This window comes from Mangifera indica, chromosome 18 (assembly GCF_011075055.1).
Source record: "Mangifera indica cultivar Alphonso chromosome 18, CATAS_Mindica_2.1, whole genome shotgun sequence".
In the NCBI taxonomy this organism is placed as follows: Eukaryota; Viridiplantae; Streptophyta; class Magnoliopsida; order Sapindales; family Anacardiaceae; genus Mangifera; species Mangifera indica.
This window is the reverse complement of record NC_058154.1, coordinates 9,283,090-9,308,387: the sequence shown is the minus strand read 5'-3', so window position 1 is coordinate 9,308,387 and position 25,298 is coordinate 9,283,090. Positions and strand designations below refer to the sequence as shown.

The 25,298-nt window shown below is 32.9% G+C and overlaps 2 protein-coding genes across 3 annotated transcripts; one reads left to right on the top strand and one right to left on the bottom strand.

Moving 5' to 3' along the window:
- The first annotated feature begins 7,665 nt into the window (after nt 1–7,665).
- Nucleotides 7,666–12,013, top strand: LOC123201482. The gene is made up of 7 exons (XM_044617005.1): nt 7,666–8,366; nt 8,984–9,223; nt 9,752–9,841; nt 10,700–10,849; nt 10,980–11,104; nt 11,495–11,624; nt 11,750–12,013. The coding sequence occupies exons 1-7, from the start codon at nt 7,800–7,802 to the stop codon at nt 11,873–11,875; spliced, it is 1,428 nt and encodes a 475-aa protein (XP_044472940.1). The 5' UTR covers nt 7,666–7,799; the 3' UTR covers nt 11,876–12,013.
- Nucleotides 12,014–14,999: 2,986 nt separating this feature from the next.
- LOC123202409 (probable LRR receptor-like serine/threonine-protein kinase At1g53430) lies at nt 15,000–22,927 on the bottom strand. 2 transcript variants are annotated; one of them, XM_044618337.1, is made up of 24 exons: nt 22,510–22,927; nt 21,212–21,371; nt 20,808–20,879; nt 20,623–20,694; nt 20,367–20,438; nt 20,214–20,285; nt 20,040–20,111; nt 19,886–19,957; nt 19,717–19,788; nt 19,518–19,589; nt 19,345–19,416; nt 18,366–18,437; nt 18,196–18,261; nt 18,032–18,091; nt 17,859–17,897; nt 17,690–17,739; nt 17,224–17,591; nt 16,901–17,099; nt 16,677–16,817; nt 16,425–16,543; nt 16,126–16,336; nt 15,799–16,036; nt 15,572–15,722; nt 15,000–15,473 (listed from the first exon to the last, which is right to left on the bottom strand). In XM_044618337.1, the coding sequence occupies exons 1-24, from the start codon at nt 22,622–22,624 to the stop codon at nt 15,087–15,089; spliced, it is 3,024 nt and encodes a 1,007-aa protein (XP_044474272.1). In that variant the 5' UTR covers nt 22,625–22,927; the 3' UTR covers nt 15,000–15,086. The 2 variants fall into 2 exon arrangements, with proteins under 2 accessions (XP_044474272.1, XP_044474274.1); XM_044618339.1 differs by lacking the exon at nt 21,212–21,371 and having other exon boundaries at nt 22,510–22,926.
- Nucleotides 22,928–25,298: the final 2,371 nt, after the last annotated feature.

The following is a 25,298-nucleotide window of genomic DNA, read 5'->3' as shown; positions in this document are numbered from 1 at the left end:
TTGGGATTTAAACTATTTTAAAATAAATTTGATTATTTGGAATTGGAAAGTTAAGTGGAATGAGAAGAAAACAAGAGAGATTTTTATGTGAATGAATAGTTGATTTCTTGACTTAAGAGATTAGTAAATTAGTAAAATTAGTGAAATATTAAAATTTTTTAAAGAAAATTTGAGTTTAAGTATTTGTTATATTTGAAAAACTCTAATTTATTCAAAAAAGTAGTTATGAGTTCGATTATTTTGTTTAAAGTTTATCTATCCAATTGAATAGGCAATTTGGGTGAAGTTATCCGTTTTTAAAAAAAAAAAGTTAATTATGTTATGCATGGTGGATTTTTTCACCCTATATTTTTTACTTTGGCCAAAAGAGATGGGAAGACATTAAATGCCTTAGAAACTTAGTTTGGAAGAAACCATTTTTATTGGTTGGAGGGGCGGCAAATTTTCTATAAATACCTCCCTCCCCTCTCCTTATGAAATTCATTCACTTTATTGCTTTCTTCTTGCTTCTTTCTTTTACCGTGGGTTTGGTTTAATAAAATCATAACTCTCACTTCTACAATTCAATCACTTTGTCATTTATTTCATTATTTTATAACACGTTATCAACACGATTAGCTCAGATATATTATATCTTTTCACTATGTCGTTATGCTGCTTATATATTATAAATACGGATATCCTAGTTGTGATGTCCCAATAATTTATGTTATATTTCTGCTTAATTTTTCTTTATAATTGTATCATATTTACAATCCGGAGATTGCAAAATTGTAAATCTGTACCTGAAGTCCTGAAACTTTTGAATCTGGACCTGAAGTCCTGCATATTATTTGTAATATGAAGTTTACAAAATTATGAATTTAGACCTGAAGTTTGAAATATCATAAATCTGGATCTGAAGTTCTGAATCCTATTTGTAACTTGAAGTTTGCAAAATTATGAATCTGGACCTACAGTCCTGAATATCATGAATCTAGATCTGATATCTTGAATAACATTCGTAACCTGAAGTTTATGAAATTATAAATTTGTGACCTGAAGTCATAAATATTATTTGTAACCTGAAGTTTACAAAACCAAGAATCTGAACCAGAAGTCCTGATATTATTTAAATATTTATTTTTATTGTATTCCATTTATTTGAATCTTTATTTGTATATTTATTTATTTGAATCTTTATTTTTATTTATATCCGATTTACAACCTGAAGCTCGTAAAATCATGAGAATATATATATGGGCCTGAAGTCTCAAGTTTTACAACTTGAAGTTTGTAAAATCATGAGAATACATATATATGGGCCGGAAGTCCCAAGTTTCATCAAAATTTTTATTTTAGAATAATAATATCACGTTTGTAACTTGAGGTTTGCATAAAGTGTGAAAAATATGGACTTGAAGTCCAAAATATATTCTGAATACTAATTACAAAACCAGAAGTTTTGTAAATATGTGATAATATATGGACCTGAAGCTTCCGAAATTAATCCCAATATTTCTCTTACGAAATCAGCTATTTTGTAAATATGAGATAATATTTGAACCTGAAGTTTCAAAAATTAACTCATATATATTGTCTATAAAACCAGAAGTTTTGTAAATATGATAATAATTGAACCTGAAGTTCCTAAAATTGGATGGATAATATTAAATAGGTTTTTTGTATGAGTCTCCACCTAGAATTTATGAGCCTTGAAAAACTAACTAAATAAAATGTCCCAGAAGGACAAATACAAGACTATTATTTTTCGGCATCATATCCCTGAAGGATTGCAAGCCGAAATATGGATATAATGATAAATCCATTAAATTTGTGGAGAAATTTGAAAGATAGATTTGAACATCAGATTCAATAATACTCCCAATGACTCTATATTTAGTATAACTCTGCAATATTCAGAATCTTTTTCTGAATGTGGAAGATAAAATATTCCCCACATATTATTTTATGTTCTTGTAGTAGCAATATCGGAAAAGTCTTGTTATATATCGTTCCCTGAAGTGAACGCAACTACCAGAAGTAGTTGTAATGCAGAATAAACCACAAAATAATACGTGTGGTTATAAATGTCATTGGTGGTGTACCTGTAGTAAACACAAACATTGGGTGGATCTATATTAAACACCCATAAGTATTAAATTTTTAATAAGTTAGATCCTGTTGATCTAATGATTCTTGATGTTTCAAATCCTCTTTCAAAGAATAACAATATGGGTTACTTGAATAGTGACAAAGATGCCCAAGATTTTTATAAGTCTATCATATATATTTATTTTGGAGTCAAATATTATTTTGTCTTTCAGTATCATATTTTCTTCCTTTCAATATTTTGTGTACGTTATAACTAACGTAATTTTTAAATGAAAGGAAATGGACTCCAAAATTGAAGCGTTCACTTCAAACGCTGATGTAGGAGATATGTGTTTGGTGGATAGTGCAACAACGCACACAATTCTCAAGGAAAAAATTTTTTTCTTAACTTTAGCATTAATTGAAGCTAAAGTAAATACCATATCAGGATCAATTGATCTGATAGAAGGCTCCGGAAGAGCCACAATTATGTTAAACAATGAGACCAAATTAAACATCAATGATGCATTATATTCAAATAGATCCAAAAGAAATCTATTGAGTTTTAAAGATATAAGAAAAAATGATTATCATCTTGAAACCATGAGTGAAAATGGTGCATAATTTATCTGTATAACTAGTAATGCCTCCGAAAGAAGGCGTATTCTAGAAAAATTGCTTACTTTATCATCTGGATTGTATTATACAATCATAAAGACAATTGAAACCTACGCAGTATCGAACCAGAAGTTCGTTGATCCAAAAGCATTATGCTTTGGCATGATCGTTTAGGCCACCCAGGATCTACAATGATGCGTAGGATTATTGAAAATTCACATGGACATATATTACAGAATCATAAAATTTTATTGTCCAGTGAATAATTCTGCACCGTCTGTTCTCAAGGCAAATTAGTAATAAGACCATCCCCTTCCAAAATTTGAGGTGAATCCCCATCATTCCTGCAAAGGATTCAAGGGGATATATGTGGACCCATTCATCCACCAAGTAAGCCATTTCGATATTTTATGGTCTTAATTGATGCATCTGCACGATGGTTTTATGTTTGTTTATTACCTACTCGAAATATTGCATTTGCTAAACTGTTAGCACAAATTATCAAATTAAAAGCACATTTCGCAGATAATTCGATCAAGTCAATACGGTTAGATAATGCTGGTGAATTTACATCCAAAACATTTGATGATTATTGCATGTCTATGGGGATTGAAGTTGAACATCCAGTCCCGCATGTCCACACACAGAATGAATTAGCTAAGTCTCTTATCAAACGATTCCAGGTAATTGCACGCACTTTATTATTAAAAAGTCAATTACCTACTTCTATGTGGGGACATGCTATATTACATGTCGTAGCGTTAATTTGCTTGCGACCTTTTTCTTATTATCAATATTCTCTCTTACAATTGGTTCTTGATTACCAACCTAATGTATCTCATTTGATAATATTTGGTTGTGTTGTATATGTCCCTATTGCGTCTCCTCAACGCACAAAAATGGGGCCCCAACGTCGTTTGAAAATATATATTAGATATAATTCATTATCCATTATCAGGTACCTAAAACCATTAATAGGAGATCTTTTTACTGCACGATTTATAGATTGTCACTTTGATGAGACAATTTTCCCATCTTTAGGGGAAAAGAAAATGCCTCCTGAAGTTAGGCATGAACTTACTTGGTATGTACTTACCATGTCTCATTTAGATCCTCGCACATCCCAAAGTGAAACTGAAGTTCAGAGGATAGTGCATTTACAAATTATTGCCAACCAAATGCCTAATGCATTTGTAGATACGACAAAAGTGACAAGATCACATGTTCCAACTGCTAATGCACCAGCAAGAATCAATGTGACCGCTGAATAGTCTATTCGAGCCGTGACTGATACATCTACCTCACGCCGGAAGCATGGTAAACCTGTTGGATCAAAGGACACTGTTCCTCGAAAAAGAAAGGCAAATTATCAAACAAATATTCTTTCAGAAGAGGTCATGGTCCTTGAAGAGACTCAAACCCCTGAAGTGGCACAAGTCCCTGAAGTGACACAAACCCCTGAAGTGGTACAAAATCTTGCAGAACAAGAAAATAAAAATATTGAAATATCTTTAAATTATGTTCATACACGAGAAATGTGGAATCGTGAAACAATTATAATTGATGATATATTCTCATTTGCAGTAGCTACTGAAATTCTGAATGATGATGATTTTGAACCACGTACTATGGCTGAGTGTAAACAAAGACATGATTGCCCTAAATGGGAAGAAGCAATTCAAGTAGAATTAGCTTCTCTAGCAAAACGTCAAGTGTTTGGGTCTGTAGTTCCAACACATCAAGACGTACAACTCGTTGGATATAAATGGGTATTTGTGAGAAAAAGAAATGAGAAAAATGAAATTGCTAGATATAAAGCCAGACTTGTAGCCCAAGGCTTTTCCTAAAGGCCCGGTATAGACTTTGATGAAACATATACACTTGTGATGGATATAATCACATTCAGATATTTAATCAGTTTAACAGTCTCTGAAAGACTGGATATACGTCTAATAGACGTAGTTACTGCTTATTTGTATGAAAATTTGGATACTGAAATTTATATGAAACTCCTTGAAGGATACAAATTGTCTGAAGCAAAAAAGGGTCAATTCAAGAGGCATGTACTCAATTAAATTACAACGATCATTGTACGAATTAAAGCAATCTGAACGTATGTGGTACAATCGCTTTAGTGAATATTTGAAAAAAGAAGGCTATGTGAATGACCCTATATGCCCATGTGTCTTTATCAAAAGGTCAGAATCGGGATTTGCCATTATAACAGTTTATGTTGATGATATGAATTTAATTGAGATTCCTGAAGAGCTCTCAAAAACTGCTGAATATCTGAAAAAAGAATTTGAAATGAAGGATTTGGGGAAAACAAAATATTGTCTCGCTTTGCAGATCGAACATAATTCAAATGAGATACTTATCCATCAATCAACATATATTGAAAAATTATTAAAACACTTTAATATGGATAAGAGTTATTCTTTGAGCACCCCAATGGTTGTTCGGTCTCTTGATAAAAAAAAAGACCTATTTCGTCCTAAAGAAGAAGATGAAAAGATATTTGGTCTTGAAGTATCATATCTTAATGTCATTGGAGCCTTATTATATTTGGCCCAATGCACGAGACCGGATATATCCTTTGCAGTTAATTTATTGGCCTGATTTAGCTCTGCACCAACTCGTCGTCACTGAAACGGAATCAAACATGTACTCTATTACCTATATGGAACTAGAGATTTGAGATTATTCTATTCTGTCAAATCCCCTAAACATCCTAGTTTGGTTAGATATGCAGATGCTGGTTATTTTTCTGACCTCCATAAGACCCTTTCTCAGACGGGATATATTTTCACTTATAATGACACAGGTATATCATGACGCTCCACCAAGCAAACCTTGGTTGCAACTTCTTCAAATCATTCAGAAATTTTAGCTCTCCATGAAGCCAACCGAAAATGTATATGGTTACGGTCTGTCATCCATCATATTCAAAATGCATGCAGTCTTCCTTCCACAATAGACACTCCTTCCATATTATATGAAGACAATACAACATGTATAGCCTAAATTAGAGGTGGGTACATCAAAGGAGACAAAACCAAACATATCTCATCGAAGTTCTTTTACACTCATGAGCTCCAGCAGAGTAAAAAGATTAATATCAAACAAATCAGATCCAGTGAGAATCTTGCAGATTTGTTCACTAAGACACTACCGACATCAACATTTGAGAAATTAGTGTATAACATTGGTATGCGGCGGCTTAACAAGCAACCAAGTTAATCCCACTACAAAGAGGGGAAACATTCATCAGGGGGAGCATTCATCAGACAAAATTTTGAAGTATTAGACAAAAGGTGTACTGTACTCTTTTTTCCTTCACTAAGTTTTGTCCCACTGGGTTTTCCTAGTAAGGTTTTTAATGAGGCAGTTTAAACACATCCAACGCCAACTTACAGGACATTTAATAATTATGTTCATTTGCTTTGATTTTTATCCCACTAGGTTTTTCTTTTGATTTTTATCCCACTGGGTTTTTCTTTAGCAAAGTTAATATAATTATCTGTTAGTGATGGAAATCCAAGAGGGAGTGTTATGCATGGTGGATTTTTCCACCCCATATTTTTTACTTTGGCCAAAAGAGATGGGAAGACATTAAATGCCTTAGAAACTTAGCTTGGAAGAAACCATTTTTAGTGGCTGGAGGGACGACAAATTTCCTATAAATACCGCCCCCCTTCCCCTCCCCTCCCCTCCCCTTATGAAATTCATTCACTTTATTGCTTTCTTCTTGCTTCTTTCTTTTGCCGTGGGTTTGGTTTAATAAAATCATAACTCTCACTTCTACAATTCAATTACTTTGTTATTTATTTCATTATTTTATAACAAATTACTAATTTTTCGACTTACACGAGTTATTTTTGATTCCTGAGTGTTAATTTCACCATGATATTGTTGAAAAATATCCCCAATGGGAATGTTAATGAAATTGCCATTGAGAGATAAAGGCTATTGACATCAAGCCCTTTTTTTTGACTTTCTTGTGCAACATTAAGATCGAATAAAATCCAAACAAAACCAAGAGGGATAACATTATAAGCAAGGCAATTTTTTTAATAGCAAATAACTTTTCCCACCCCATGGTTGGCCCAACAATGTAAGAACACCTCACCCTTAGGGGGCATAAATTATATTTTCTATCCCAAATTAAATATAAGAGAAGAAGAATATCTTCATCAACCAAGAATATTTTCTATCCCTTTGATTGACATCGAATTCAACATTGTATAGAAAGAGAAAGGGTGAGATCGGTGGAATGAGTTTTTGAAAATTGTAATTGACATCAAATAGAGTTGGAAAGAGGAAGATTCGTGTGTGGATAAGTTGTCAGAGGTTTGGTTAGCAGGGAATGAATTAGAAAGACAAGATCAGTACAAGAATAAGTTGAAGATAATTAGATTGACACTAAAAATGTATGTGAAAGTTGGATCAATGTCAACTATACGTTACCTAAAGTGAGAATACATTTAAAAGAGCGTGAAGAAAAATAAAGGGAGAAGAAGAAGAGGTTAATGTAATTTTTATATATAAAGAGATTTGTTTTTCTTTTATTAATTCTGATAATATAATAATTTAAAAAAGTAATGATAATATAATAACTTTATACTCATAGGATAAACTCTAAGTATAATAATTAGCTTTATTAAATAAATTAAAATTTTAATTTTAATATATTATTAAAAAAATTTAAATTTATACTCTATTTTATATATAATTTTCTCTCTTATCATTCAAATAATTTTTGAAACTCAGAAAAATACACTTTTAGAGGCATCTATCGTGTTGAATAAGTTGACTATGCGTAACTCGACAAATATATTTTAATTTTCTGTCAAGAAAATCTCATCTCATCCACATTCTAATGATCATGGCATCATCCACGTGGCAACGATTGAATCAATCTCCTTTTTCAAATGAAGTTTTACTCACCACAAAGCTTTCTGATTTTTTCATAGTCTCACTTTCCGGATTAACAGAAAAAACCCTAATTTCACTTATTAAATCTAAGCCTGCAATTAGTTTATAAAATTATATACTCAAATATTCTAAATTCAAGTGAAAGATTTGTAAATCTAAAATTGATCGGTTCGATGTCAGTAGAGAGGTCGTTTGAAGTATGGGAGGAGGTCCAGCGCCATGGTCAAGACCTGGCGGACTGGTTGGTTCAAGGTTTCACTGGTATAATTCAATCACACATTGCAAATCCGCCGTCGTTCTCGTGGCCAGACCTTAAAAAATCGAAACTTTTCGATTTAGAGTTTCCTATTGCGAGTTCCACCAAAAGAGATTTGGCTATTTCGGTCAGCAAACCCGATATTAACGGCGTTTTGGCCATTTTTGATATTGGTCACTGGATTGGGCAGGCTGGGGCTGACTTTGGGGCGTGTTTGAAGGTATTGGTTTATCAATTTTATAGACAGTTGCCTGTGCCTTTTAAGCACGAGGAGAGTGGGTTTAGACTGGAGTTGAATGGGATTGATAGTGGTTTGAAGAGGAGTGATGCGGGGTTGAGTGTTGAGGAAAGTTTTATAGTTAGAGAAAAAGAAAGAGAGAGACTGATAGGTGTTGGGGCCGTAGAGAATGATGGTAGTAATAATGTGGATGAAGAAACGGGTGGGCTTGATTTGCCGTCAGCTGCACATCTCGGTAGGCCACAGGTAGTTTTTTATCTGAAGGCAGTTTAGGTGATTTTATGGAGGTTTATAGTGTTTTTTTTTTTTTTTTTTGGTGGGATTGTTGTATTGTATTGGTTTATGTGTATATGGTTAATATGCTTTTCATATGTTCTATAGTTATTTGATCTTGCTAGACCATTGTGTTAAATCAAATTCATCAGGGTCTTATGCATCCGCAGGAGATCCAACTGACTAAGCTAGGTAGGCACACATAAACTGTTTTTGTATATCTGTGCTTGTTTGATATAGTGGTACTCTAATGTTTATATTGGAATGGGAGAAAGTTCTTTTGCAGAAGGGGTGGGTGCATCCATGATTGATAAGAAACCCTCACTGAGAAGCTACTAGACTTGATAATGGAATCAATGGACTTGTTTTTTGGATCTTTTTTGCTTCTCAGGCAGATTCTCTATTGCTTTTTTTTTTTTTTTTCACTATCATCATAAGTATCTTGGGTTTCATATAGGAAAATTGTTTGATTTGTGCTTATTCAAATGTTTGTGGTTCTTGCTTAATTCTTGTGTACAAATTATTGATTAGAGACAAGACTTTCATTACAAAGTTTAGCTTAGTAAAGGGAGATGTTCTCTGTGATACAGGGGATCATAAATATTTCATCAACTTATGACAGTCGAACACATGACTTGGAAAGTTCTCTCATTGCAAGGGGAGATTTATGGAGAATAGAGGTATCAAATGGCTGTTCCACATCAGGGAATAACAACTCATCTCTTTTCCTTGTTCAGCTTGGACCAGTACTTTATGTTCGTGATTCAACACTTCTTTTGCCTGTTCATTTGTCAAAGCAACACTTGCTTTGGTATGGATATGACAGGAAGGTATGCAATCTTTAAATGTTACTTGGAAAGCAGTGTAAAATTGTATTATTAGCGATGACAGTGGTGACGTTGTTAAAGCTTTTAGTTTCATTGTTGTAAAGACCTTAAAATTATTCAAAAAAATTAACACAACCACCAAGACAGATTCTACTTGGTAGCAAAACAAATTAGCATAGCGGATAGGGTGATTTTGTTTTCTGATGTATATCTGTAAAGAAATTCTTTTTGATTTCTTTCCCTTAAAATTGATTTGAGGATTTCGATATGGGAATACATTTATTTTTATGAATCTCCAGGGCCTTGTCATGAGTTGCTTTGTTGTTAATATATTGGTTCTAGTGCCATTGAAAATAATTGTTTGCATACCTTTTTTTCTTAACTTATTTAATATTCATATTGGTGATTTGTTTTACAACTTCATGATGCTAATGCAACTTGGTTTCCACAGCTTTTTACTGAGATGTTTCTACAGTATTATATCTAGATTGTCTTAAGTTTTATTTTTATTTTTTATTTTTTGGTTTTCAGAATGGAATGCATTCTATTTGTCCAGCTTTGTGGTCAAAGCATAGAAGGTGGCTGTTGATGTCAATGCTCTGTCTCAATCCTTTAGCTTGTGTAAGTTCACATCCTCTCTCTTTCGTAAAACAATGTGACCGATGATGTTCACAATTAGTTTACGAACATGAGTTTTGGTGGTTAAGAACTAAACCTTTTTCTTGCTTGAAAGGAATATGACTGCCCTCGTAATATGATAGTCATCATTTGTTTGTTTAGTGTTCTCATCTACAGTAGGTGGTTGGCTATGGTAGAAAAGCAGGATCACTGAACAGTTTCAATCATTTGGCCCATCTTTGTTTCCTTCAAAATTTCAGTCAAACGGTTTTAGTTCAGAGATTTCATTTCATTTGTTCATTGGTGCTCTTTTTTTTTTTTAATAAAAAAATTTCGTACTGCTTTAATTGTCCTGATAATATCTGAATTACTGTACCTCAGCTTGCTTTTATGCAGCTTGAAAATACCAAATAAGATGTTAGCAACTTCAATCTCATCACTTGATTATACACAGAACTTTTATATACAAAACGATGATGAGGCTAGTTGAGCCCCTTCTTGTGTAGTGTTAGCAGTCCTGAAGCATCTAGGTGGGTTTGATGTTGTGTTCAACCTTTCAATAAAATGAAAAATAAATGAAAGTTAAAAAAAAAAAAAAAGAGAGATCTCTTTTTCTGCTTTGCCATTGTGGGACGAACACCGGGTTGTCTTTTTTAATGCTGCTGAGATCTGGCATTTGAATGAATGAGCTTTCTTATCGTGTTTTGACAATTAATATCTATTTGAAGGGAAGCACACATTACAAATAGAACAGATTGAAATAACTGGTTGATTTGAAACATGATGCGTTGCTGATAGAATTATTATTATTCTTCTCTTTATCATGTAAGTATCTCTAACTTATTCTCTCTTTGCATGCAGTCATTTGTGGATTTGCAGTTTCCAAATGGACAGTTAACTTATGTTTCTGGTGAGGGTCTAACTACTAGTGCTTTTCTACCACTTTGTGGGGGCCTTCTTCAAGCTCAGGGTCAATATCCTGGAGAAATGAGACTTAGCTTCTCGAGCATGGTTAGGTTAAAAATTTTGAATTAAAGTAGCCAAAATGACATTTAATTATGTGTAGTTTAAAAAATTTATCAACTTTTTGGTACCCTCGATTTTTTAAAATTAAACTCTTACCTTTCTAATATGTTATCAGAGTAAGTGGGGAGCACGTGTCACCCCAATGGTCCAATGGCCTGACAAATCGTTTACATTGGGTCTTGCACAAGCTTTGGCTTGGAAGAGGTCTGGTCTTATGGTGCGGCCGACCATTCAATTCAGGTATGCATTTTCAGTTATGTTATGAAAATGTGATTTTCCAATTATTTGATTTTTGGATATCTGATGTTTGTAGAAGAAATTAGCAACACCGCCCTTGTCATAATATTTGCTTTGTTGAGGAACTTACAGAAAAGCAACTACATCACAATAGTTAAATACCAAGTTGGTCTTAAGCTGCAAACCTGATTGTTTTCCTATCTAGGGAAAGAAAAAAGGTGCTGCAAAACCCTGTCTTCTTCCCATCCATGGAAGAAAAAAAAAAATGTGTATCTTAGAAAACCTGTCGAATCTGGGTCATTTTAGTTTCCCATTTATTCATCGTCTTCAGATTGCACCTTTTGCTATTCCAACTATATGATACTTACCATTGCTTTTTCAATCCCTGATCAGTTTTTGCCCCACTTTTGGTGGAAGTAATCCTGGGTTTCAAGCAGAACTTATTCATTCCTTGAAGGAGGAACTGAGCCTTATCTATGGCTACACATGCATGACACATCCTTCTGCATTTGCCTCAGTTTCGGTAAGTCAGACATTATGAAGTTACACATTGTCTGAACTTTGAATTTCTGCTTGGTAGTAGAATTATGAGTCATACTCATTTTCTTGTATTCTATTACTGCAACTGCAACTGCAACTGCAATGCAGATTGGTAGGTCTAACTGGAATGGAAATGTTGGAAACTCAGGGATAGTGATGAGAATTGATGCCCCTCTTTCAAGTGTTGGTCGACCTTCTTTCTCTGTGCAAATAAACACTGGCATCGAATTTTGATTCTAATTTTTCATTTTTATTTACCCCCATAAGTGTATATAGTCAGAGGCTTATTAACAACTACTTGTGAATATGCAAACAATATATTGATCCATGCAAACAATTTTGATTCTAATTCTTTATGTTAAATTTTCTCAATCTACTGTGTTCTTTGTATTAAAATTCATATTGATCATTATAACATTTAATGAATTTAGTCCAAGTCCTAAATTTCTTTTCCAAAATGGAAGTGTTTGATAAATTACAGTAAATCTCATTTTACTTATCTTGACATCAATTAAAAAAGAGAAGATTGCTCTACTCCAAAAGTGTTTTGGTTATTGTAAAAACAATCGAAATGTGCTAACTTGCCTAAGGGAAGACTCAAGTCGTGACCAGAATGGACAAATCTGGAGAAATCAAGGAAACAAGGTAACATAAATTCCAATTCCTACCCAAAATCTGTTACATATAACTTATAGCACTTTTTTCACTTCACCAAATACTTAACTGCAAAATCACAAGAAACAAATCAGTCTCTCTCTTCAGCTTCAACAATCAAGGTCTCTCTTTCTCTCTCTGTTCAATTAGTCTCTCTCTTCACTACCATATACCCTTTTTCTTCAATTCCTACTGGCTTCAACCACTGCTACTTTCTTTCTCTATTTTTAATTCATTTCCTAGATCTGATTTCACTTCTATCTTTTCTATTTCTACTCAAGTATCTCTTTCTTTTAAATAAACCTGTGCTTTCCTTACATGATTTCTTGAGTTTATCTATACTAAACCTAGCATGACTCACCAACCGTTGGTTTTAACTTTCAATTAAAACGAAAAGGAAAACTTACCTGGTCAAATTAAAGCCTTTGGAGGAGGAACCAAATTAGGGCGTACAGCAAAAGAGATTGGGGGAACAGTATTGCTCAGGAAAAGAAATTTGGGAAGTATAAAGTAATGAAATTAGAAAATGGAAAATGTATATGGAAAATGTAGGAACTTGTCCCCGACGCAAAACCTGCCAGTTCCACCATATTACTACCTAGAATCTACTCTAATTTTTTCGATTTTGAATAGAAACCGAAACCGAAAGTCAAATGCTTACGTTCTGGTTTTGATTTGGTTATTTTGCTCACCACTACTTGATCACATTAAACAAACACTTGCTCAAAAGTCCAACTCGTTACTCAAAAGGCAAATCGTTCAACAAATGTCGTTCACTTCAAGGCCACAAAGGCTCGTTCATCATTCTTGCATGCTCGTTAGTGATAATCATTCAAGCAAAACTCAAAGTCATTCAAGCAGCCATTAGTCTCTAGGACATTTTTAAGAAGAAATCAATGAAAAAGCAAATGCCCACTGAAGGAAAAAGGAAGCCCGTTCCAAGCCTCGATGCTAAAGAAAATTTGACCATTGGGCAATTTTAGCTTTTTATAAATCTTTTCCCAAAGCTATATAACAATTTATAAAAGAAGTTGACGTAGAAAATTTGAGAAAAAAACTCTAAATTATTCTAAATTGATTGAGCTATCTTATCTCTTTTCCCGTCACTCTTTAAATTTATTACATAAAGTTTATTATTTAATTATCCTATATAAGCTATTCACCCTTCATATAGGAGTTTATCTATCTTTCAGTGAGAGCCAATAGACCCATCAATTCGAATTATAAATTCTTTATACTTGTAATATATAGTAAATAAATAAATTTGAAACCCTGAATGATAAAATTTATTTGTGATGATGTGAAGAACATGCCAGTGGTAGATAACAAAGAGATCAATAGGGCTTATTCTATTACAAATTTTGATTAGCAAACTTTTCTGACAATCTTTTCATGAACACTATCTGCCAAAAAAAGCAATAAACCTCATAGTATGAGCTACACATATGCAATTTATTAGGACTGAAACACTCGTGCTTCATCTAACAACAACCTTTATTATAAAAAGGATATTAAGTTTTAAAGGGAAAGGGGGAAGAAATATTTTAAGCTTTTATAATTTAAACAACCAATTTTGATTAGTTAAAAGAGGTCTCTGGCGTTTCAAATGACCGCAAGATGGGATATCTTAGACTCATTAACTTGTTTTGAATGGAAGGGTCCAACTTTAGCTTCTGACAGCTTTTTCGGCGTCCTCTTCAATCTTCCTCTTCTCTTGAGCTGACGGAAAAAGATGACATGACAAAGAGATGAAAATCTTTTCATTGCACCACTATGAAATGAAGAAATATCTCTTTGTCGCACCGTGGATGAAGAGATGGAGATCTCTTCGTCGCACCACAGTGAGACGAAGAGACATCTCTTCTTTGCACCATGGATGAAGAGATTGAGATCTCTTTGTCACACCAGTGTATATTGTTGGTTTAGACAAAGGAGGACGCTGAAAAGTGAAGTTCAAAATGGGGTGAAACTATTATTTTTAAAAGTTCTAACGAGTGATTACAGCTTAAAAAATGTGGAACCCCTAGGTTTGGGGGGAAAATATTTTGAAAACTTTTAATGAGGTGAAATTGTTAGTTTTTAAAACCTACGGAGGAAAATTTAATAGATTTTATATCTTTTTAATGTTAATAGTAAAAATGATAATTTTACTGTTATTTCTGACCGAAAAATTTAATAGTAGTTGAGTCATAGATAAAAGTTTGAGTTTTTCAACTGTCGTAGATATGATTTTGAGATTGAATTAAAACTTAAGTGAAAAATACTCCTTTGCCCAAAAAGAAAAAGTAACCAAAAAAAGGAAAAGAAAAGAAAATTTTTTATGTGTGTGTATATATATATGTTCACCTTGAGGACAAAATGATTTTGAAAGGGAGGACAATGTTAGAATTATAACACTTATCATCAATCCAAAGGTAGTCTTCATTATAAAAACAACATCAAGTTTCAAAAAGGAAGGGGGATAACATATTTTAGGGTTTTGTAATTTGAACAACCAACCTTGACTGATTTATGGAGATCTTCGATGTGTTGAATGACTGAAAAATGAGAGATCCCAAACTCCTTGAACTAACTAGAATGAGAGACCCCGAACTCCTCAAATTGTTCAATTTATCCTTATAATCTTTTGATTAATAGAATAGTTTTACTTTATTGTATATTTTGTGTTTTTATCTTTTGTTTTTCTTAAATAAGCGCTAGTTCCTAATACAATTCAACTCACCCATCTTTACAATTCTAAATAAAAATTTTTCAAAGCATCATTTCTCAAATTTCCATTGACCATTAAAGATTACTGAAGAAGCCTTCTTGATGAAGAATCCTCCTCTATGGATGCATCTCTGGTTTGGAGAGAAGTCGAGGAACCTGGCCATGGTCCTTCATGACTACCATGTGAGAAGGTTGTGAAGTGGTTTTGGCTGTTCTGTGATATTATCTCTAATGCTTTGAACCTTGTGTCATTGTTGTCAGTGTTGCGCTTAATGATAGGTGCCTCGATTGCACTTTTGCCTTCAAGCATGCTAACAATAGAAGACATGGATGGCCTGAGAGTGGGAGATGGATTGGTGCATAAAAGTGCAATGTTAAGCATGGTCATTGCCTCTTTTTTGGAGAATTTTGTACCAAGAGATGGATCCACAAGTTCAAGAAGGTTTCCTTGCTCTTGTAGGACCAATGCCTGCAATACAAAAAGAATAGAAAAAATGTCAAAGCAAGAACTGCAAATGTAACTTTATTAAATTGTATGGAGTGATGAATGTTGTTAATGTCGATTACCCAATCGAGAAGGTAAACAAACTCCTCCTTTGGCCTATAATTAGTGTTGCTCTTGCCACTAACAATCTCCAAAGCAACAACTCCAAAGCTGTAAACATCTGCTTTATCGGTCAAATAGCCCCTCATTGCATATTCTGGTGCCATGTACCCTCTGGACAAGAAATAGATATTGAAGCCAGCTGAAAATTTTTTTATTGATACTCTATTCAAAAGGAAAAGAGACCTACATTGTTCCAGCTATACGGGTACTAATATGGGTGTTCTCTTCTTCGTCAAGCTTAGCTAGACCGAAGTCTGATATCTTTGCATTTAGATTCCTATCAAGCAACACATTGGTAGCCTTTATGTCTCTGTGAACAATTTTCAACCTCGATTCCTCATGCAGAAAAGCTAATCCCTTAGCAATACCTATGCATATCTTCATTCTCGTTTCCCAGTTCAAGTTGAGCAGTTGTTCTGGTTTACCTAACATAGGAGCAAATATAAAAGAGTTCAGCCATGATTGATTCTAGAAGTTAATTAAGAAGTATATGTAATGTTAGTGATCCAATTACCAAAAAGTGCACGAGCAAGACTATTGTTTTCCATGTACTCATATATTAGCAACAACTCTTTTCCTTCGATACAACAGCCGTAAAGCTTCACAAGATTTGGGTGCTGCAGAGCAGATATCATGCCTATCTCGGTCACAAATTCACGATTTCCTTGCTTTGATTTGGAGGATAGCTGCTTCACAGCAATTACAGCACCATCGGCCAATGTACCCTGGAAGTGTCAGAGCCATGTAAACATGGTAATTCATTGGCAATTGCCACTGTCATTCAAAACTGCAAGTTATGACAACCATTTTTACCTTGAAAACAGGCCCAAATCCTCCTTCACCAATCTTATTAGCAGGATCAAAATTATTGGTAGCAGATTTAATTTGCCTTAGAGTGAAAATACCAGTTTGAAGATCAAGACCACGGAGTTCTGCAACAGGAAAAGAAATTAAAACTTAGCCAACCATCAGTGAAAAAGAGAAGCTTTTGTGGGCATATTAATGTAAGAATGAAGCAAAGATATTTTAACTACTGCAAACATAGCTTTGAATTATAAACATTACCTTTGTCTTCAGGGTCTTTGGCCCACAAGTAACCCAGCCTCCATAGAATGACCAACACCACCAGTATGAGAACTAGGCAGGAAGCAAGTACGATGCCAACAGTGGCTCCAACTGATAAACCCCCAGTGTCAACTTTGAAGTCTACAAGAAGTAATTATAAAGAAGTTATAGGACAAGTTGGCAGGAAAAAAAAGGGAAAATCCTAATATTGGAGGAACAATTACTTGGTGTCACTGTAATTCCGGAAATAAGTGGCCCATAAACACCTCTCTGAGGAAGGGCATTAGTTCCTTTCCCTCTCCAGTATAAGTGGATCTCCAAAGTGCTACCACTTACAGTGACGTTTTTAAATTCTCTCGTGATGTTTCTACCGGCACCTCCAGCTTCCTCCATAATGTTGAAGTCACTTAAAACCACCTCCCCCTGTGCCAAATTGATATCATTAGAACTTTGCAAGATTAACCAAAATTTTAACATTCTTCTTCTTCTGAAAAGCTGATGAAATCTTTAAAAAGTATAAAACGTTAAGTATTCACTTTTTGTTTACCTGGATAGAAACGTCAAATATTCGCTTTCCAAGACTGCTGAACGTCTGATCATTCGTGAACATAATTTCAGCAAAGTGGAGTTTCACATTGTAACTGCCTTGTCGCATGCACAGGCCAAAATACCTGAGTGATTGCGGCGAAAGGCGAGCTGTTTTGTAGTATTCTTCACCACTCACATTCAGACCACTCGGGCTCGATACCACGTAATTAAGACTCTCATTGCCTGTAAAAATCCCAGTGCTGCTATAAGCCCACCGTGTTCCCACTGGAGCAAAGACTGATTGACCTTCTTTGTTATAGTCCTCTTCATAGGTATTGCCCCCAGAATTCAATGAACCTCCTCCACAATTAATAAACAAGGAATAGTCTGCAGGAACAAATTCTTCTGCTGTGAGTATAGCTAAGTTTAAATCAGGTGGGTATTGCAATTTGGTGAAAAAATAAAACTGACAAGTATATACTTACGTGTGGCTTTTCCGGGGCAGGGAAGGTCCTTCATGAAGCACCAAGAATTTCCATGATTTGAAAATTTATTGAGTTAATCATTAATGTTTTAGTCTTTATATATACACAAGAAAGAAAGTTATGACCTTACTGATAACATAAAAAAGCAAAAGAAAAAGAAAAATCTTACGAGTTGTTCACGGAGGATGGAAGACTGGAGATTACATTACTGTGAAGTGATAGAGGAAAGATTTAGATACAACAGAGGACATAATACAGAATTAATAGTAATAACTAAAAATAAGAAGATTTGTACAGACATGGACAAATGATACAAGTAACTGATATAGAAAAGTCTCTTACACTTGGCTCTGCTGACAACCACCTGTAAATGGCTTTGAAAAATTGTTATAAGATAAATCCCTGCAATGCCGCAAAATCGATAAAAAAAATTTCTCAAAATGAATGAGCCATCATGATTGACATCCTCAAGTCTTGTGTCAGTAAGATAAATATGGCAAACTTACCACTTCTTGTTATCATTTAGTATCCAACTGTGAACCGCTCCAGTTAATAAGTTGTTGCCCAGGAAACTATGAAAAAAAAAAATGTATGCAAACCACTGGTAAATTAGCGAAAGTGCTACATGTTGAAGTGCTTATAGACAAGGAATCACTAAATATTCTAATTGACTTACACGAAATCTAGGGCATCCAAATTTTGAAGTGTTTCAGGAATTGGACCAGTCAACTGGTTGGAGCTCAAGTCTCTACAATAATAAAAAGGAGGACCATGCAATAATAAAAAGGAGGACCATGCAATTATAAAAAAGGTAAAGTGTCTTCGAACAAATCTATCAACTGAGAGCATCTTCTTAAATATTGTTTACCATCCAAATAAAAAGGTGCAATTTTTTATAGACTTGATAGTTCGTGTCATCAGATCATATTCGTGTCATGTCAATTTAAGATCAAAGACTCTAAATCCTAACTCGATCCGAAATATAATCGTGTTAAAATTTTTCAATCTTAAACCGAATCGAAATATTTTCAAGTTGACCTGACCTTACCCGAACTAACTCAAACTATGTAACAAATAAAGTTATGTCAAAACACATGTAATAACATGATTTATTACGAAACAACACATTTTGTTAAATTTCAAGAAATAACAGGATTTGTTACACAATAATATACAAAAAGATATTTTGACACAAAATAACATTTTTTCAAAACAAAATTGGTCTATTTCAAGTTAATATTAAGAGGATGTTTGGTTCACTATATTGAAAAATTAATCTAATAATTTATTTTTTATTATTAACATTACTTTGTTTGGTTGTTAATAATAAAAGATTCTGGTAATTTTCTATTATCACCAACGATGTAGTAGGTAATATAAAATGCAATCTGATTACTAATTTCACCTTAAGTATTAATATATTACTGAGGTAATTTTGACTTTATTACTATTATATTCTTACTTATTTAATTTTTTGAAGCTCAAGTCTCTACAATAATAAAAAGGTGGACCATGCAGTTATAAATAAGGCAAAGTGCCTTCGAACAAATCTATCAACTGAAGAGCATTTCTTATACACTGTTTCCTATCCAAATAAAAAGGTGCAGTTTTTAACGTATATCGATCTATCACCACAGAAAAGATTAGCAACTTACAGAAGTTTTAACTTTGACATACTCCCAAGATATGGTGGGATTGTACCATTAAGCAAGCAATTTCTCAGTACCCTAGGTCACAGAAATAGAGTTGACCCATTGGTAAGTTAATGCGATAAAAGATGGCCAAATTGAATGTTGTATTGCAGTAAATTAAGTCAATGTCAACTCACAATCTATCCATATTTGTCATTTTCTGCAAATCTGGGATAGAAGAACCTGATCCTTTCAGATCAGAAATCCTCCTGAAAATGAAAACAAGCATCAGAAATTATCAATAATTCTATTGTTAAAGTACTCTCTATTTATAACGACGAATAAGATTGCTAAACTGAATATTGTAGTCACTGTTACACAGGACCGAGTGCTTACAGTGCTGTTAAACTTGTCATCTGTGATATAGTGGAAGGAATAGGTCCCTCGAAGGGGCTTCCCTGCATATCACTGCAGTAGATTCAAATTGACTCAGAAAACTATTAAGTTCTAAACAATAGAAATTCATTTTCTTAAAGAAGTAAAATTAAGGAAGTAAAAAACTTACAGTCGGGTCATTTTAATCCAATTTCCAATGAAATCAGGTATCTTTCCTGTCAGATTGATTCCATCTACCCGACTGCAAAAGTGCATCAAGCTTTTTCATCAGGAAATTCTAAACACTAATATTTCATACGTTTATGTCACACTAAATTACTTACAAATCTTGTAAGTTTGTCAATTTGCCAAGTGATTTTGGTATTGATCCCGTAAAATTGTTTGAAGAAAGAAGACTGTAAGAGTACACAGTGGGTTAAAAATTGAACTGAAGCACCAACAGCAGTTGCCTGATTCTTCAGAAAAGGTAAATTGGAAGATAAGGACAGAAGTCTTACAGTCTCCTTAAGGTCTTCACATTTCCAAGGGTTTCAGGAATAGGTCCTACAAATTCATTATCTTCCAAGACCCTGAAAATTGAAACACAGTTGACATTGATGTTTTAAGTAACTCTTACTTCATTTAAGCATGGAGTCTGATGAATAACTTACAACTCCTCAAGTGAAGGAAAGTCACCAATTTCCCAGGGAAGTGAACCGCCAATACGGTTTCCTACAAGGGACCTGCAATGTACATAGAGTTATAAATCCACCAACAAGTTATCTAAATCATCAATAACTAAAGGAATAATGGAATTGAAAAAAGCACTCAAAGTCACAGTGAGAAAATGTGAGGAATTTCTGAAACCCACATTAACAAAAGCAGAAAGGAACTTATTTAGAGTGGTAAAACTTTAGAGCAACTTACAGAATGGTAAGATTTTGGAGCTGAGCCAATCTTGCAGGGATTGTTCCATTAATATAGTTTTGGGTAAGATCACTGTTTAGACAAAACCAACTTCACTTAGCCTTCAAATTTAGAGAACCATTCGATAGAATGTGCCAATATTGCACAATGATATCCTAATGCAGAAAAAGGCAACGCCCACTTACATTTGTGTCAAAAAAGTAAGATTTGCAAATTCTTCTGGAAAAACTCCAGCTAAATTTTGACCCCTCATATAGCTATCACAACAAAAATAACAAGGAAACATTTAAGTAGAAAGTAGTAAACAGAACAAGCCCAGAACTTGACAGTGAAAATCAAAAGCATTAGAATTCATGTGATAGGCCACAACACTTCTTATCAATAACAAATTAGTCAAAAAAACTTGATGTCTGCTGTCAAAAAAATGGATGTTACAAAGTACTAACTGGACTGCTAAAATTCACTTTAAAATTATAATATCAGTTTCTGTTTTAAGTAAAATCAGAACTAACTGTAACGACAAGCTAAGTAAATGCTATAACATAAATTGTGCATATACAGACAGTTGTTAAAGGGAAGAAGGTCATACAAAAGAGTGACATGACAAACATTGTCATGATTACAATCACAGGTGATATTGCTTCTAGTTGAAGAATCATAGTTAGTCCATGCACTGTCACTGCAGGAAGTTGAGGATACATTTTTATTTTTGACCTGCAGTTTCGAGAGTACTGCTTCGAGAGCGCTCACTGTCACAGAGAAACAACTCATTCATGAGCACTAGAACAAAAATGAATCAAGACTAAATCTAATCAGAAATGCTAAAGCAATCAGTTTCATATTCCACCATGTCAAAGATAATGCAAATGGTCAAAAGGTGAGTACTCTTTCAACTCATTAATTTCATAAATCTTCACATCTCAATGAACAAGTATGAATTTGTGTCTCAGTCATGCTTCATTAATTCCAGCCTCAATTATTATAATAAAACTTTTGCTAGATTTGGTTACTACATACCGTTTATACTTTTTGCCAACTAAAGAACTGTGTCAAAAAATGGCAAGTTTCTCCATAATCAGAGAAGAAATCAGTAATTTCACATGGGTTAGGAAGATCCCTAATTATCAATCAGAGCTTTATTGTGTTGGGAAATTAGATAAAGGTCATGTTCTTACCATTACAGAAACATATCACAATCCCACTTGCAACTTGCAAGAAAGACAGAGAATAGGTTTTGTTTTTATTGTGGGAAGTGAAAATTCTTGGATGATTAATGCATATCACAGAATTAAATTAATGTCTCCGATCTACACTGTTACCAAGGTTCTCACTGTGAACCCACACAGAATAAAATATTCATCAAGGGAAAGAAGGCAAGATTAGTTTGAAATTTCATCTCTTTAACAGCTACGTTTGCTTTCTTTCATTATCATACTAATAATGCCCACACAAATATTTAGTGGATTTATTTATAGGTATATCAAACAATCGATCATATTGGATTACTGAAAGAAAAAGAGATTATTTCTAGGTCTAATATAATTAAACAAATTCAAAGCTTCAACCTTTCGTTTTAATATCTCTTTAGATTCTCTCCAACCGAAGAGAAGAATTCTCACAGCAAAAGTGAGAGACAGAACAAAAACACTCACACAAACATACCCGGAAACTAAAATCAGTTACTCCGAATCAAAATCAAGATCAAACTTCAAATTTATACACGAAATGAAGATATAAGACTACGAAATTCTTCTATCTCCTAATTCTAGGCAACCAAACAAAAAAACACACTTTCACAAGCATCACCAAACAAACAGAGACGAAATCAAAATCAAACTTCACGTTTGCCAAAATATATAAGAACTGAATTTATTGCAGTGAACTTACCTTCTTCATCAGGCAAACGCTGAGCGTGAGATCCAAAGTTGACACAGCAGTTGAGAACCAAAAATCCCAAAACAAAAAGAGAAACAACATCGGTCGTTAAAAGACCAAGCCTCATTTTTCTTCTGCAACAAAACTTATCTCCTCTCCCTCCTTCGTTCCTCAACGCAAACTGCAAAATGACAAGCAAATGAGAGAGAGAAACGACACTTTTAACACAAAGAGAGTGAAGTGGTTAAAAGTAAGAAGAAAGAATTTGAAGACAACAGGAAACAAAGACTTGTTTCTGCTCTTATCGTTGACTCCGAAGGCTTCTGTTATGCATGTAACCAAATCTAATTCTAAACTTTAAACTTGATGAGCAATTATTAAGTTAAAGGAGAAGAACAGAAAGGATTCCTTTTCAAAGATAAGACGAGATGGGCAGATGGAGGTTGATTGTTTTATTAATAATAAGATTAATACGTTGCATGGAATTGAAGGAGGAAAGAAGGTCCATCAGTCAGCGTCAAGAAAGGCGACGGTGCTTTTGAAAACACTGTGGGGACAACGAAAAGGAGTGAAGAGATGGACGTAAATAACTTAAGTTTACCACATGAGACGCCCAAGTCTTCTTGGAAAACTAATTAAATCATGGGTAAGGTAAATCTCGAAGGCATCTCTTATAAGGTTTGTAAATAAATTTTAAACTCCTTCAATTGATAAAAATACCTTCCTTTATCGCAAACAGATGTGGCAATATCTCACCATGATAAGATGTCTCTACGCAGGGAGAGAGAGAGAGAGGATTATTTATTATTGGTGGATACAGTCAACTCTAATTTGACTTGAATAAAAATTAAAGTGACTTAAGTTTAGTTTTAAATAAAAATAATTTGATTCAGTTCAGTTCAAATTTATAATTTTAATTGATTGTTTGAATTCATAACTAATTGATAAAACAATATTGTTTTACTTAAATAATAGACAAAATCACCGGTTTAAGCTATGAATTCAAGTAAACTAAGCCAAACACTTACTAACTTGAGTTTGATTTGATTTTGAAAACAAATTAAATCTTCCAACTTGAATTCAAATAAAATGAATTCGAGTTTAACTAAATTATACCAAGTCAGCTTCCAAGACCAAGTTGGCTCAGTTTAGATGTAACTCTAAACTGATTCCCTCCTTGTCACTTTTTTGCTTTGTATCTATTTCTAAGATATAATTTATATAAAATCTATTACACTAAGATGCCTTTGGTTCAAGAAATGTATTATTATCAAAAATCAAATATTACTATAAAGATAAATTACACAAAAGATTATTAAATATAAATTATTACTATATTTGATCAAAATTGATAATTATAAATAATTATTATGTTTGATTAGATGTAATAAAAATATTAAAATATTATTATATTTAAGGGGACGTTTGCTTGCAGTAATCAAATATTACTTTGATAATATATTTTTTATTACTAAAATTACTTTATTTGATTTGTCAGTAATAAAAATTTTAATAACATTTTGTTACTAATAGTAATATAACAAGTAATATAAAAGATAATTTAATTACTATCTCTATTTTATATATTAAAAAATTATTAATTTTATTATAAATCTATTCTTACTTATTAATTATAAAATAACTAAGAATATTTTAAAATAATTATACTAATGATAATTAAGTAAAATAATAATTTAATATTATTTTATTATATTTAATTAAATATAATAATTATTTATATTTATTAATTTTTATTAAATATAAACCTAATTTATATTAATAAAATTTTAAGGTAATTTATGATGGTTTTTATTTTTTGATAATAAACATATTTCAAAATATTTTTTATATTAATCAAAAATAAAAATATTATTATTTTAAAAATTATAAATAAAATTAAAATTATTAGGATAATTTTTTATTATACTACAAAATAGAGATAGAAGGTTAATAATAAATGATAAATTGCAATAATGCAATCCGTACTGAAGTCGACAGAACCGACAAGGGCCACCAATGGAGCGAAAAGAAGTCGGGGAAAAAGGACATAGCGGAGAGAGCACGAATAAGAAAAGGGGATTCTCCTTCACCCCGTCGCAAGAGTAAGAGGATATTTTTGTGAATTCAATTCCCTTAAAAAATGTCTGCCTCCCACTTGGACTCAAAATATCATCATCTAAGTGTACTGATTAAGAAGATATTTTTTGCCTTTGAAGTCCGTGGAATGGTCAATTTCGTACTAAAAATGGAGTTTCCAAGAAGGAGTATCAATTGAACCGAATTCAATTAGAATGATTAAACAGGGGTGGATATAAATGAAATTAAATTAGAAGACTTTTTAATTTTTATTTAAATAAAAAATAATTTAATTTAAATTTATTAAATTAATATCAATGATAATTAGAGTTTGATTTAAATAAAAATGATTTAGTTTAAATTTAATTTAAGTTTGAAATAGTTTAATCTATAGTTCAAATATGTAATTTAAATTCAATGTATGAATTTGAATTTATTGTCAAAATAATATCATTTAATAATTATTCAATCAAGTTTGAATCAAATCAAGCTATTTACCTAACTCATAGACTAAACCAAACTGAATTCTTTCTAATTCAAATTTGGTTTGATTTTAAAACGAGTAAAATCTCTTAACTCAAACTCGACTTAAATTTGAATTAAATGAATTCGAAAGAAACTAAATTAAACTGAATCGATTTTCCAACCTAAGTGGATTTTCAAACTTGAGCCAACTCAGTTTGGATTCAACACTACTCGTAAATGATAATCGAAATTTGTTATAG

Excerpts from the sequence above, each read along its gene's own strand:
- LOC123201482 (XM_044617005.1), top strand. The coding sequence starts at position 7,800 with ATGTCAGTAGAGAGGTCGTTTGAAGTATGGGAGGAGGTCCAGCGCCAT. Across the intron at positions 9,842-10,699 it reads GTCTCAATCCTTTAGCTTGT|TCATTTGTGGATTTGCAGTT; the intron begins GTAAGTTCACAT and ends CTTTGCATGCAG. Across the intron at positions 11,625-11,749 it reads CTGCATTTGCCTCAGTTTCG|ATTGGTAGGTCTAACTGGAA; the intron begins GTAAGTCAGACA and ends ACTGCAATGCAG.
- LOC123202409 (XM_044618337.1), bottom strand. The coding sequence starts at position 22,624 with ATGAGGCTTGGTCTTTTAACGACCGATGTTGTTTCTCTTTTTGTTTTG. Across the intron at positions 20,286-20,366 it reads TTTCCTTCACTTGAGGAGTT|GGTCTTGGAAGATAATGAAT; the intron begins GTAAGTTATTCA and ends TTCAATTTTCAG. Across the intron at positions 17,898-18,031 it reads GGTTGTCAGCAGAGCCAAGT|TAATGTAATCTCCAGTCTTC; the intron begins GTAAGAGACTTT and ends ATCACTTCACAG.